The sequence below is a fragment of the Doryrhamphus excisus genome, chromosome 10 (genome assembly GCF_030265055.1).
Source record: "Doryrhamphus excisus isolate RoL2022-K1 chromosome 10, RoL_Dexc_1.0, whole genome shotgun sequence".
Lineage (NCBI taxonomy): Eukaryota > Metazoa > Chordata > Actinopteri > Syngnathiformes > Syngnathidae > Doryrhamphus > Doryrhamphus excisus.
The window spans coordinates 16,419,763-16,433,676 of record NC_080475.1 but is presented as its reverse complement, the minus strand read 5'-3'; the positions used below and the strand labels follow the sequence as shown (position 1 = coordinate 16,433,676).

The following is a 13,914-nucleotide window of genomic DNA, read 5'->3' as shown; positions in this document are numbered from 1 at the left end:
AGGTACACTGGCTCCAACTCTGGGTTAGTTTGTGTTTGAAGGTGACGTCTAACTCTCTTAAAACAAATGGCAGCGCTTCTTCCAGTTCAATCGTCTTCTCCTTAAAAACATTACAGTGGAAAACCCTCTAACTGTAGCTTTGCATCCAGAATGGTACTATACACTGTTAGTGGATGTGATGGACCGCTCACACTTGTCAAAGTAATCAGACTAAGGTGTCCAAGCATGCTGGAAGTCTCGAGTCAGTGTGCCCGAAGTCACTAATAGACGGCAAAAGTCACTTTTATGTGTGCAGGTAAGGACTATTCTATCGGGTTCTTGCTTTGATCCAAGTCTTCCAGCACTCAAAATGAACAAAATCAATGAGAGTAAGACTTTTATTAGTTGTTAGCTGCATTATAGTAGCTTGGGTGGATGTACGTATGTACTTCAAATTGATGTGACTTTTCATTTGAAGCAGATGAATCATGATGATGCCCAATATTCATTAATGTGTTTAAATCTTGGCTGCTTGAAGGCTTCACACTGCCATCTGCAGGGGAAGCTATTGAAATATCACGCAATAAAAAAAAAAAAAATTGGATTGATGATTGTTGTTTTCACTGCCGCTGACTCCAGTCACTCTCCCACCTCTTCCCTTACTCACACTGCCAACAACATCACCCACATGTCCTCCTCTTCCTCGTCCCTTACCTCCCCCTTATTCACCCAGACTCAGACAGCATCTCCAGCCCCACACACCTCAGCCTCAGCTTGCCGGACGGTCCCGAGGAGCAGCTGGATCGCCTGCAGCAGGTTGAGCTGGCCAGGAGCACCCCCATGTCCCACTGGAGGGCAGCCACCGTGCAAGCCTGGCTGGAGGTTGTCATGGCCATGCCCATGTACATACGCACCTGCTCGGAGAATGTCAAGAGTGGGAAGGTAAGATGGTAATAGTCATGGTTTTATTTATTCTGAACAAGCATACAGATTAAAAGCACTCACAGTAAACTACCAAATGAATAAACACTACGCTCTTTACCTTAATTTTTAACACTGATTAGGGTTGCGTTGACATTTTGTAGGTTTTATTGGGGCTAACAGATGAAGACCTGGAGCTTGGCTTAGGTGTCACCAGTTTGATGCATCGTCGTAAACTGCGTCTGGCCATTGAAGATTACAGAGGAGCTGAGGATGGTAGAGGGTGAGCAAAGGATAGCAACTTTACACGGTGTTGGTATTGGCAGTGGGCAAGTGTCATCTGTTGGTCCGTCTTGGTATCTCATTGTCAATCTCCATTGGTCACACAGCCATTTCATTTAGAACCATTGTAATATAAGGAGTGTTGGGCCCCCATTCAGTTGTACTATTCGCCCGGTCCAATATCCTTGTTTTAGTTCAGTTAGACCTGACAGCAGGATTTGATACAGTGGATCATTCGATCCTCTTGTGTCTCCTTAATCAGTGTGCTGGTATTTGCGGTACAGCACTGAAGTGGTTTGAATAATACCTGACAAACAGAAGTTTTTCTTAATGATTGATGACCTGTCCTCCTCTGCTGCTCCTTTGTTCTGTGGTGTGCCCCAAGGCTCCCGACTGGGCCATTTATTGTTTTCGCTTTACATGCTGCCTCCGGTAGGAGACCCGAGTTCAATCCCACCCTCGGCCATCTCTGTGTTTGCATGTTCTCCCCGTGCATGCATGGGTTTTCTCCGGGTACTCCGGGTTCCTCCCACATTCCAAAAACATGCTAGGTTAATTGGCGACTCCAAATTGTCCATAGGTATGAATGTGAGTGTGAATGGTTGTTTGTCTATATGTGCCCTGTGATTGGCTGGCGACCAGTCCAGGGTGTTCCCCGCCTCTCCCCCAAAGACGGCTGGGATAGGCTCCAGCACCCCCGAGGAAAAGCGGTAGAAAATGAATGAATGAATGCTGCCTGCGTGCTCTATGAACCATCCTAATTTATTTTGCTAAAATAACCAAAAGTATTGAGGAAGTCTGGTGTGGTTCAAGAAATGAGCCCAAACAAGGATCTTTTAATTTTGGTAGTAGTGACTTCACTGTAAAACACCATTGAACTGTTTTGACAGAGATAAAGACAGCTGGGATAGGCTCCAGCATGCCTGCAATGAAATGGATGGATGGATGAGCTTTTGCAATTGAGCTATGGTGTTGTGCTGAACTATAAGACTGTAAATGAGCTTGGAGTTTTGAAAATGTAATTTCCGTTTCAAGAAATGAGCTAAACCAGTAGAAAAAAAATTATTATAATGTGATTTTTTTTGCCTGATCTTTTGGCGCCTTCTAGAGGCCTAGAGGGGGCGTAGCATTTTTCTGTACTGCCTAATGGGCCAGTCAGCTCTCAATTCCTTTGCCTTGTTGTTTACATAAGCATAACACCTATATTATTTCATATATTATCATCACCAATTAACCACTATATTTAACTTTTACATATTCAACAATCAGAGATCAGGAAAAAGCCGAAAGAAACAAACAAATGTCAATACCATAATGTGTCTATCCGTTCACATACACAGTAAGCATCTATTTGTCCATTCACTTAAAATATGCACACAACTGTCATTCCATTCACAAAAGCGTGGTGGGGAAACTAGTCCCCTCGCTGACACGCATCACACATCCACTGTGCAGGTTGTCCAAGGCTGCAGACATGGACCATCACTGGGTGGCCAAGGCCTGGCTCAGCGACATGGGCTTGCCTCAGTATTCTCAAGCATTTCACACCCACTTGGTGGACGGACGCATGCTCAGCTCTCTGACCCGCCATGACCTTGAACGCCACCTGAACATCTCCAAAATGTTCCACCAGGTCAGCTTGCTGCTGGGCATTGAGCTGCTGCACTTGCTCAATTTCGACAAGGACGTAAGTGAGAAAGCACACAGCGACACATGCAGGGTGTGTTGTGTGGAAAGTAAAAATAGAACCATTCACCTGAGTGAAGTGCATTCACCTGAGTGAAGAATTTCAAAGTTCTTGTTGAAATTCTTGCCAGGCACTGCAAGCCCGCCGAATACAGTGTGATCACCAGAATGTGGATCCTTTGGTTTGGACTTCTCATCGCGTTGTCAAATGGATTAAAGAAATCGACCTCAAGGTGAGGTAAAAGTGTGTATACCAGGGGTCTCAAACACACGGCCCGTGGGCCAAATGTGGCCCACAGGACACTAGTTTGAGGCCCCTGCCTTGATATGAAAGTTTAGTGTTAGTGCGGCCCGTGCAACTTTGATATGGATGCTGTATGGTATCATGTACCCAGAAAAAATTATTACGTTTGATTAATGTTCATGTTAAATAACTGTTAATAGTTATCCTCCCTATCCGTGTGGAAGTGGTACGTTTTTGGCTATTTAAGTTTAAAGGAAATAACTTGAAGGCTACCGTTTAGGTCGCTAGCTCTCTAGTTTGCGAGTTAGCATGTGTCTCAAGACCCTGCAGTTGCGCAATATGTTGTAAATAAAAAGAGTATAAATGTGACTATAGTCGTGTTTTGTCATGTCTACAGGGCTCTAATAATGCTTTGTTAATTTTAATCTGAAAAAAATAATTTGTCTACCCACCAACTATATGTGGTTTCTTAAGTTTTTATTATTTGCCGTTTTATTATTATTATTATATTTATTTATTACTGATTGATTGATTTTCTTTATTCTTGATTTGTTTATTTATTTTTCGTCTTATTTCGTGTAGAAAAATGAAAAGTAAGATCTTTGAGAACAGTGGAATGTTTTATCAGAGCTTTTCTTGTAGAAAATTGGAACCAAAGCGAAGTTTTTTAAATTTTTTTGTTTTTAATAATAATAATTTTTTTTTTTTTGGAAAACCTGATGCGGCCCAGTCTCACCCAGACCCGAGCTCCAGTGGCCCCCAAGTAAATTGAGTTTGAGACCCCTGGTGTATACTATCATTTTCCATATTATTAAGTATCCCTCCTTTCCATTCATCCATATGTCGATGCAGGAGTTTGCAGAAGGCCTGGTTAACAGTGGTGTTCATGGAGCCGTCATGGTACTGGATCCCACTTTTACCAGTGACACCTTGGCAACAACAATGGGGATTCCCAGCAGCAAACACATGGTTCGCAGGCACCTTGAAGAAGAGGTGACAAATCTAATTGGCTCGGCCAGGTAAAAACATGCATCCAATAGCTGGAAAGATAGATAGACAGACCATCCAATGATGTCTCGCTGTCTCCCTGCAGGGCAGATGCAAATCAGGACTTTGAGCGTTTAGTTTTGGGAACGCCACCGACTCCTCTACGCCAAAACTCCCCGAGCAGGTCGCCTGGGTCTTCCAGTCGACACACTGATGATGAGGGTTCACTGAGGAGGAGGGCTGTCAAGGTGGGAAGACACTTACTATAATATAGCCAAAACTGACTTTTCGAGCGCCCTATAGGTTTTGTAGCCAAATGACTTTTTTGCCTCCGTTCTTGCACACCAATATTGTTTTATTTTTCATGCATTTGAGTTATTGTCTGACCTTTGGAATTAATTAATAATGAGAACCATGTTCCCACTGTATGAGGTTTGCATTTGGATATGCAGTAGCAATGTTTGTTTATGTTCTAGCCTCCAACAGGGTTCAGCCCCAAAGCACGCAACGGACGGGACTTGAGTTGCCACAGCAGCTATGGCTCCCTACCTTGTGATGCCAGAGAGCAAACCCCACCAAGAACACAAGGGAGCCCTTTCAGGTCTTACGCCAACATTGAGGTCACCAATGTCTGATGCCATGATGAGTCCTACATGATGTCACTTAAAAATAAACACAAAAAACAAGCCTTTTGAGGACGGATTGCACTTGTCTGCTCGAGTGTTTCAGTTTATCAGACTCATATTGTGAGTTTTTAAGGGGTTTTCCCCCCAAATGACAGAAAAAAAATGAAGAATTTAATCTTATTAATTATTTTTGTATTTGTTGTGTGCCAGGACTAATGGGATTTGAATGATTTGTATCAAACAGGGTACATGTCGATGACAACGGGACAAAACAAGTCTTAGATACAAGATACTCCTGTCAAAAGTTCTTTTCTTTACAGCTCTGCTGTTTGTGATGCCTTTTCAATGTAAAAACAATTTATAAAAACATGTTTTATTTGTTCAAGTATATTGTACCTTTCATTGTCAATTTTACTCACACTTGTGTTTTACATGGAAAATATTTCAACAATTATGTGAACTAAAAATGTATCCAACACTGGAGTGTATATGTGCTGGGAATGAGACGCATGAAAAGTGAAAAATTAAAAATGAGATGTTGATATACACAAGTGTCCTAGTATTCCATCTGCTCGGAAATGGAGGAGAGACACAGGTGGTAAATATGACAGTAAACAAGAAACATGAACATCTCAGTGGGACATTATAATAAATGCGACAGCAACAGGATATAAAAGGCATGCCTGACATGTACATGTTTGTATTCTTCTGTCTTTTTCTCTGATCTAAAGCGTGAAAAGTAAAGGTGTAATGATGACCATAGAACCGGAAACATATACTAAATAAATTACAAAATGGAGAAGTTGTAACTCCATCAAGGATATAACTGAATACACATCACAAAGGCTGCAGTTTTACTACACAAACTCATAACACTTTCTACACTAGCATGTTGAAATGTTAGCGAGGTCGAAAGTAAGGTTCCTGTCAACATTTGATGATACACTATACATTATGCCTCGTAAACACCAGGCCCTCTCTGCAGTTGAGTAAACAGACGCCCCCTATATGAGGAAGTAGTCTGTTGTCCAGTCACTAAAGGGTTAACCTTGAAGTGGAAGTAACCTCCTAGCTGTCTGGTTGTCTCCCTCTTTGCGGATCCGTCTATTTCAGAGCGAAGCTGCTTTTTCACGTTGCGTCATTTTGCCATTAAAAATGTCCTGTGGATGACTTTTTACATCGTCGTCTTCATTTGACGACAAACGGCAGTTTTGGTGGCGGCGCCGAGGACAATTTAATGGTGAGTAAAAGTGTGCAAAAGAACCGTTTAGGCGGCCTCTTCTTTCCAAAAGTTAGACGACGACCCTAAATAGTAAACTTTACTACCTCCCGGGGTAGTGTCGTGTCGCGGTATAACGTATCATTCAAATGTATTTACGTTGTGTTCTTTTGTTGATTGGAGTCTTTACGTCTGAAACATGAAACTTTTCTCATTAACAAACGGACATGACTGTAAAGTGTAACAATGGTACGGTAATAGTCATGAGGTAACGCTTCACGTTGGATTTTTTGTGCTGTTTTGGTGAATTATATGTATCAGTACCCATGTAGCATTGTAGCAATGCTTTTACATGGCGAGTAGGTGTGCCCACTTAGCATGATGGGGGAACTTTTCTCAGCTGTCCGTAATCGTTGTGGCTCATACCATACATTTTCTAGGAGTAATCTCACTGTCTAGTCGTCCCTCCTAGCAGGTCAAGGCATGTGGTGTATTTTGTGAAAAAGGGGAACAAAACCATACCCGTGAGTAATGTTGCATTGCAGTCAACTTTTTAGTTGACAAACTGACAAGAAAAAGTGTAATTTATGTGCAAATTAATGTAATCACGTAGCATTTGAGACTGGTGGGAATTTGTAAATATCATTTGGGGTTACTGGGTTCACGTAAACAAACAAAAAACATGTTACATTAAGCTAGTATTTGTGGATAGCGCCATTTGACTGACAACAAACCTAATACAGTTAACTTTTGGCAGCCTTCATCGTTGGGAGCTGGGGCTTGCCCCAGCCAACCCAGTAGGGCTCGTATTGACAAACAGCCATTCACAACTAAAGACAACTTAGAGTCAATAGTTAGCCTAGCATACATGTTTTTGGGGATGTTTGTGGACCTTTAGAATCTATCATGGGGGGTGGACTTCCTAATATGGGCGTGTCTGTAAGCAAAAAAGCTCTGTGCCCTCTCCCAATGGCTTGCTAGCAAAACAACATTTCCAATTCCTACAGACGCCACCATCAGGTAGAAGTGGTTGGAAATCCTGATTCCCTACCAGCAAAATAAATGGATTTTAATCTGTCAACAGCATATCCTACTGGTTTTGTAAACATGGACCAGTATGCGGCTGGACTAGCTGACAAACTGCTGCTGAAGCCTGACTGCTTTCCAACGTTACTCGTTCGTGTGGACTGAGCAATCAGTAAGTAACAATGTATCAGTGTCCTAACTGTTTATTTTGTGGAAATCATGGCACAAAAGCGCTTGCATACAGTGAGAGGGGTTGCTAAAAGCCGTTTCCCTCCACAATTAGTAGCAACATTCGGTTACCAATGCTGTAGAAAACCTAACGCTCAAATGCTAAAGCTACTTACCATTAAGAGACGTTTTTAAGTAACCTCTTTTTTTGAGAAACATCAGACTCTCCAGTCTCTACTTCTGGATTGAATTCAGTATCCCAACACATATGGCTTTGTTTGTTAAAAGCCGACATTTTAAAAAGCTAAATCACAGTTTATCAACTCCTATACTATTAGCTGTATTTTCCAAAGAAATACAGCTGAATAGGTGCAGATTCTGGAAGAACTATAAAGCTTTTTGTGCTGGTTATACACACAATAACCAGCACACAAAGCTTTACAGGAGTCCACAACTCAATACAAAGGGTCGAAAAATTAGCATGATAGGTCCCCTTAAAGCCATATAATGAAATACACTCGTCTCAAATTGTCAAGCTTGTTTATTTATTGATAAGAAAGTGGCTAACTTTTCTAATGTCATGACAGTCTCTGCATACAATGCTACTAAGTCTTCAACAACCTGTAATGCCTGTGCTTGTGATTAAGGAAGATGTAGTCACCCATGTAATTCGTGTCGAATTATACTATGTGTAATATGTGTCGTGCACACACAACCACTCAAGCTAACCCCTGCTAGCTTCCATTCACGCTCTGGAAGAGGAGATTGAGCCGACATTTGCTGTTATTTCAACCAATATACTCAGGAGGGTATTGTCTCATTATCTCATTTGACTTTCTGTCGTCTTTTACCCATTTGCACTGCCTTTCTATGTTTTTGTCTGTAGTTTATAACACCTTTGCATTCGGATTGACTGAGTTGGAGTGACTGTCAAGATGCGTTCCAGTGCAGATGGACAATCCAGCCCCCGCAGCAGAGGAAGCACTAATGACAATAATAACAATAGCAGCAGTAATGAGAACAATGGAAACTCTGGTTCCCAGTATGCACTCTGTGCTCTGGGTGTTGGACTGGTGGCCCTGGGCATCGTGATGATCGTGTGGAGCGTGGTTCCTGCAGAAACCACTGGGAGCAGCGGCAGCAGTCCAGGTGGAGGAGAAGATGATTCTACTGGATCAAGAAAAAGTAAAGCTTCCTCTGTGGCCTTTGTCCTGGTGGGCTCGGGGGTGGTCATGCTGCTGCTCTCCTTGTGTTTGGGGATGAGGAACAAGCAGCGGGAGCGGCAGATGCTCCAGGAGTCACAGAACCACAGAGGAATGACAGCCAGGGAGAATGGGCATGCGGAAATGTACGTTGACCCATGTTTTTTTCTGGTTAAACATAAAGACATCAAAACACATTTCTGTTTGGCCGTGACTAAAACTGCAGGGATGCTTGAGGATAATTTGGTCTAACCCAGAATTGGTCTAACCCCTGCTTGACAGCTAAAATATCCACCACATCAGGCTGCTTGGGAAGATTGATTTGAGGCATTAGAATAGGGGACAAGGCTTTTACATTATTTTGAATGTGTTGGATTATATACTTTTGAAAAACCTATTACAGGTTATGTTTTGATCACCATTTCTTGTTTCATATCAAGATAATGTTGCAGAGTAGGAGTTAATTCTCACTTTTGAATGTTACCAGTCGGCTTGCATTGAGCCCACTAGAGCCAATAGATGGAACTTTGTTTCTTTCCCCTATCTTGCTGGCTTTTCCCACTTGCTTTGAAATGTGCAACACTGCCACCTACATGGCTAGAATGGAACAGTCCCATTCAGAACATGATTTTTTTTTTTACATCAGTGAGTGTCATTAGAGTTTGTCTTCATTTGGCCTTTAAGCATCAATTAGATCTCAGTCAGTAAATATGACAGATTGGCATATCTTGATGAAAACTTACAGAACTGATAAAAACAACTGCAAAACCTAACAATGTATACAATCATTGCATTTAGGTAGTTAGATTATTAAGAGTGTTGTGTTGAACATGTTGGCTATGTGCATTCAAAACTAAAACTAAATTCACCTGTAAAATGTATACTGTAGTACATTTAGGGTTCATTGTGACATGCATGTACAGTGAAGAAAATAAGTATTTGAACACCCTGCTATTTTGCTATTTCTCCCACTTAGAAATCATGGAGGGGTCTGAAATTTTCATCGTAGGTGCATGTCCACTGTGAGAGAGATAAACTAAAAAGAAAAATCCAGAAATCACAATGCATGATTTTTTAACAATTTATTTGTGTGATACAGCTGCAAATAAGTATTTGAACACCTGAGAAAATGAATGTTAATATTTGGTACAGTAGCCTTTGTTTGCTATTACAGAGGTCAAACGTTTCCTGTAGTTTTTCACCAGGTTTGCACACACTGCAGGAGGGATCTTGGCCCACTCCTCCACACAGATCTTCTCTAGATCAGTCAGGTTTCTGGGCTGTCGCTGAGAAACACGGAGTTTGAGCTCCCTCCAAAGATTTTCGATTGGGTTCAGGTCTGGAGACTGGCTGGGCCATGCTAGAACCTTGATATGCTTCTTACGGAGCCACTCCTTGGTTTTCCTGGCTGTGTGCTTCGGGTCGTTGTCGTGTTGGAAGACCCAGCCACGACCCATCTTCAATGCTCTGACAGAGGGAAGGAGGTTGTTCCCCAAAATCTCACAATACACGGCCCCAGTCATCCTCTCTTTAATGCAGTGCACTCGTCCTGTCCCATGTGCAGAAAAACACCCCCAAAGCATGATGCTACCACCCCCATGCTTCACAGTAGGGATGGTGTTCTTCGGATTGTACTCTTCATTCTTCTTCCTCCAAACACGCTTATTGGAATTATGACCAAAAAGTTCTATTTTGGTCTCATCTGACCATAAAACTTTCTCCCATGACTCCTCTGTATCATCCAAATGGTCATATGCAAACTTAAGACGGGCCTTGACATGTGCTGGTTTAAGCAGGGGAACCTTTCGTGCCATGCATGATTTCACATCATGACGTCTTAGTGTATTACCTACAGTAACCTTGGAAACGGTGGTCCCAGCTCTTTTCAGGTCATTGACCAAGTCCTGTCGTGTAGTTCTGGGCTGATTCCTCACCTTTCTTAGAATCATTGAGACCCCACGAGGTGATATCTTGCATGGGGCTCCACTCCGATTGAGATTGACCGTCATGTTTAGCTTCTTCCATTTTCTAATGATAGCTCCAACAGTGGACCTTTTTTCACCAAGCTGCTTGGTAATTGCTCCGTAGCCCTTTCCAGCCTTGTGGAGGTGTACAATTTTGTCTCTGGTGTCTTTGGACAGCTCTTTGGTCTTCGCCATGTTACAAGTTAAAGTCTTACTGATTGTATGGGGTGGACAGGTGTCTTTATGCAGCTAACGACCTCAAACAGGTGCATCTGATTCAGGATGATACATGGAGTGCAGGTGGACTTCTAATGGGCAGACTAACAGGTCTTTCAGGGTCAGAATTCTAGATGATACACAGGTGTTCAAATACTTATTAGCAGCTGTATCACACAAATAAATTGTTAAAAAATCATGCATTGTGATTTCTGGATTTTTCTTTTTAGTTTATCTCTCTCACAGTGGACATGCACCTACGATGAAAATTTCAGACCCCTCCATGATTTCTAAGTGGGAGAAATAGCAAAATAGCAGGGTGTTCAAATACTTATTTTCTTCACTGTATATGAAATATTCCCGACTTCTTGTGAGTAGTATATAATTATTATTTTTGTCATTGATCTCTGTATATTTCCATTTGTTGTATGCAGTCCGGAGGAAGATGCCCAACGCTATGCTGTACCTACCTATGAGGAGGCAGTAGGCAGTGGCCAATACCCCGTCCGTCAAAGCAACCTTCAGCCCAGCTCCTCCCAGCTCCCTTCCTATGATGACTTGGTACAAGTTGATGGGGTGCAGTATGAATTTGAGGGCTCAGACGTCACTGCATCACAGCCAGGCCCCACGTCTGTCCCTACGACTGCTGTTGCTTCTGCATCGAACCGTAAACATGGCAAAAGTGGTCGCAAGCTCCTCCCCATCAAGATCCGGAGGATAAAATCAGAGAAGATGCCTAATTCTCAGCCTGTCGCTGGGATCAGTATAGAACCACTCACCCCACCACCACAGTATGAGGACAAGGTACCTCCCCTTTAAGGTTTATATTGATTTGATTATGTCTGTATAGATTCTAGAAGCTACCATCATGATATGATCGGCTCATGGTGAGCACAATCCTCCTAGAAACTTCTCAGTATCACATTAATGCTCTGTAATTTCAAGGACCTAAAATTATTATAATCAATTTAAGAATATCTGGTGGCATACAGTGCCTTTCTAATTTGTTAATGTTAATCCCAGAGTAAGTCTGTATTGCATTCGTCACACGTTGCAGTATTTTTCATACAAGATGCGAGTACGTGCTTGTGGTAATGGATCCCTTTGTTAGTTATTGACCAGTTTCCATGAACCTTTGGTTACATAAAGTGATGAAATCAGTCGGTTTTGGTTATAAAATTATGCGATGTGTAAGGGTTCTTCTTAGAATGCTGCGAACGTGCAGTAAGTGAAAGGCCTACCCTTTACTGCGTCATACTGCGTCAGTAGCCACCGTTAAAAAAATAGTTGTCATTGAGTTTTCTACCCACACGGTTGAAGCGTTTTAAAGTTCTGTGAATCGTCTGTGCCCCACTTTAATTTTGAAGACTACCCCTACCTCACTATTTCAGGTGAAGACACTTGTGGTTTGTCCAAGTCAACTTCTATGGTATTCTTAAAAAAGCATCCCCAAGAGAAGGAGGTAAACAAGGGAACAATGGGAGTAAGCTTGTGGATTGCCAAAGGCCTCATCATGGGAATATTAGTTGAACTTGGAAAGGAGCAATGCAAGACTCGACTGTCACTTCTGCCTTTTAGTCTTATTCAAAATGACCAACAGAAAGACTCTTTGAGTGTGCAGCTGCACTGTTCTAACAGCAAGGCTTGCTCATCAACCACAGCTTGACTTGCAGCTCTATTTTCAAGAGCCACACAGCACAATACCCCATTCAGTGGCAAATGTTGCTGTTAGCAGGCAGTTTTGTATTTAGTGTACAGTAGTTAATGGAACAAAGCTGTAAATTATATACTGCCATTATTTGTATGAATCAACAGACAACATATTTTACACACATGCAGATTTCTTATTGCAACAAAGTCCTAGTATTAACATTTTTGTTGTTGTTTATGGTAATTGAGTACCTCACAGGTTTATATCTTCCATGAATGATTTTAGTACTCTGTTGCTGACGATTGCAGACGGAGTTCTATTTTATTGGGTGTTGAACAAATGTATTCATTCTGACTTCCTGAGAAGACAGAAATAGACACCAGAATATCAATAGGCTATCGAGGACTGATTTTAAAAGAATTTGAATGCTGTCAAGACTGTGCTAAAATGAAATGTGATGTTCTGACTTGAATTTACAATGGATTTTATTACATTGTAGTTAGAATGTTTATTTTAGCAGGGCGGTTTATACATTTTTTTTCCCAAATGTTAAATAAAAACTGTTACATGACCAGTGGTGGTGTTAATGTATGTAAAGTTGGGAAAATAATGATAGAACTACTTTTTGAGTTATTTTAACCAAAACAGGGCTCTTTATCCAAACGAGTCGGTGTTGGGGTTGCACATGTTCAAGTGGTGTTTGCTACTTACTCCATCCCCTGATTTTAGTTTAAAAAATCTACACAATGGTGGACACCTGTGGAAGTTCTTTCAAGCTCAACTGCAGGGCCGTGCAATCACATGATGTAAGTCAAGCATATTGTTTGGTTGTACTTTTTTCAGTGGACAAATAATGGTATTTATTGCTTAGTTACTTTGTGAATAATACTTTGGGTTGACAATACAAATCTGGTTTCTTTTGCATTGATTTAAGACCAGGAGCTAGCAACTAATGCATTAGCGCTTGATTTTGATTGAAATGCATTGGTTTAAGGACACCAATTGCTGTTGACCATTGTGCATGTTTGTAGCTTTAGCTCCAGAACACATGCTTCAAACTCCAGAGGCATTGCACACATTTCCAACCATCTTGTTTGTCACCAAGGCCTTTTCTTTTAAAAACTAGCTAATGTTAAAGGGACCTATTATGGTCATTTTCGGCCCTTTGAGTTCTGGACCCCTATAGAGCAGCTGCACATGATAACCGCACAGAAAACCTTATAGATCTCCAGAATCGCCACCTGTTCCAGTTGTATTTCCTTGGATTTTGAAAACTGTTTTAATTTATTCCGCCCACGGCCCGCCTCCAAGAACGCCCACTCCACTGTGATTGGTCAGCACAGGTCTCGTGCCTCAAGATAGCATTGATGCTATCCATTGCTATAACATATCTCTTAACATTAAAATTGCATTTAAGTCATCGCAATCACAAACTAAAAAAAGTAGACTTTGTCTCTGCTAAGAGACTCCACTCCAATAAAAAGCACACACATACGCTTTTGTAGTGGATTGTTATACTAATGTTGTGGAGTCATAGCTGATCTTACAAATGCGGTGTTTCTGATGATGACTTCAAGGTTTGCTCTCTGTAGTTACGTCAAATCTATACTCATCTAAAATGTTTGTCTATCATGTCCCTCAACATTTCAAAGAAAAAAAAATACATAGTTTTATGTGTATAACCCAGACAGTATTTTCTTTCGCCACAAGATGGAGCCAGATAACTGTATTTGGCTTTGTTGT

At 41.5% G+C, this 13,914-nt stretch overlaps 3 protein-coding genes across 12 annotated transcripts in view; all 3 read left to right on the top strand.

Annotated features, from left to right (window-relative positions):
* kazna (kazrin, periplakin interacting protein a) overlaps positions 1-5,255 on the top strand; it is a 66,523-nt gene extending 61,268 nt beyond the window's left edge. For all 4 annotated transcript variants that reach the window (XM_058083300.1, XM_058083302.1, XM_058083301.1 and 1 more), the window contains 7 exons: positions 713-921; positions 1,065-1,183; positions 2,638-2,869; positions 3,000-3,101; positions 3,965-4,131; positions 4,206-4,347; positions 4,576-5,255. In XM_058083300.1, coding sequence (XP_057939283.1) covers positions 713-921; positions 1,065-1,183; positions 2,638-2,869; positions 3,000-3,101; positions 3,965-4,131; positions 4,206-4,347; positions 4,576-4,734 — 1,130 coding nt within the window. In that variant the 3' untranslated portion in view covers positions 4,735-5,255. The remainder of the gene's footprint in view (positions 1-712; positions 922-1,064; positions 1,184-2,637; positions 2,870-2,999; positions 3,102-3,964; positions 4,132-4,205; positions 4,348-4,575) is intronic.
* A 415-nt stretch (positions 5,256-5,670) lies between these two features.
* On the top strand, positions 5,671-12,926 carry tmem51a (transmembrane protein 51a). Its single transcript, XM_058083305.1, has 4 exons — positions 5,671-5,965; positions 7,029-7,142; positions 8,025-8,486; positions 10,955-12,926. The coding sequence occupies exons 3-4, from the start codon at positions 8,074-8,076 to the stop codon at positions 11,337-11,339; spliced, it is 798 nt and encodes a 265-aa protein (XP_057939288.1). The 5' UTR covers positions 5,671-5,965; positions 7,029-7,142; positions 8,025-8,073; the 3' UTR covers positions 11,340-12,926.
* prdm16 (PR domain containing 16) overlaps positions 11,187-13,914 on the top strand; it is a 193,157-nt gene continuing 190,429 nt past the window's right edge. For all 7 annotated transcript variants that reach the window (XM_058083292.1, XM_058083290.1, XM_058083288.1 and 4 more), the window contains exon 1: positions 11,187-11,324. In XM_058083292.1, coding sequence (XP_057939275.1) covers positions 11,314-11,324 — 11 coding nt within the window. In that variant the 5' untranslated portion in view covers positions 11,187-11,313. The remainder of the gene's footprint in view (positions 11,325-13,914) is intronic.

What these genes read in the sequence shown, in the direction of transcription:
- tmem51a (XM_058083305.1), top strand. Translation starts at nt 8,074, where the DNA reads ATGCGTTCCAGTGCAGATGGACAATCCAGCCCCCGCAGCAGAGGAAGC. An exon ending in GAGAATGGGCATGCGGAAAT is followed by an intron (nt 8,487 to 10,954) that starts GTACGTTGACCC and finishes TGTTGTATGCAG; the next exon opens with TCCGGAGGAAGATGCCCAAC.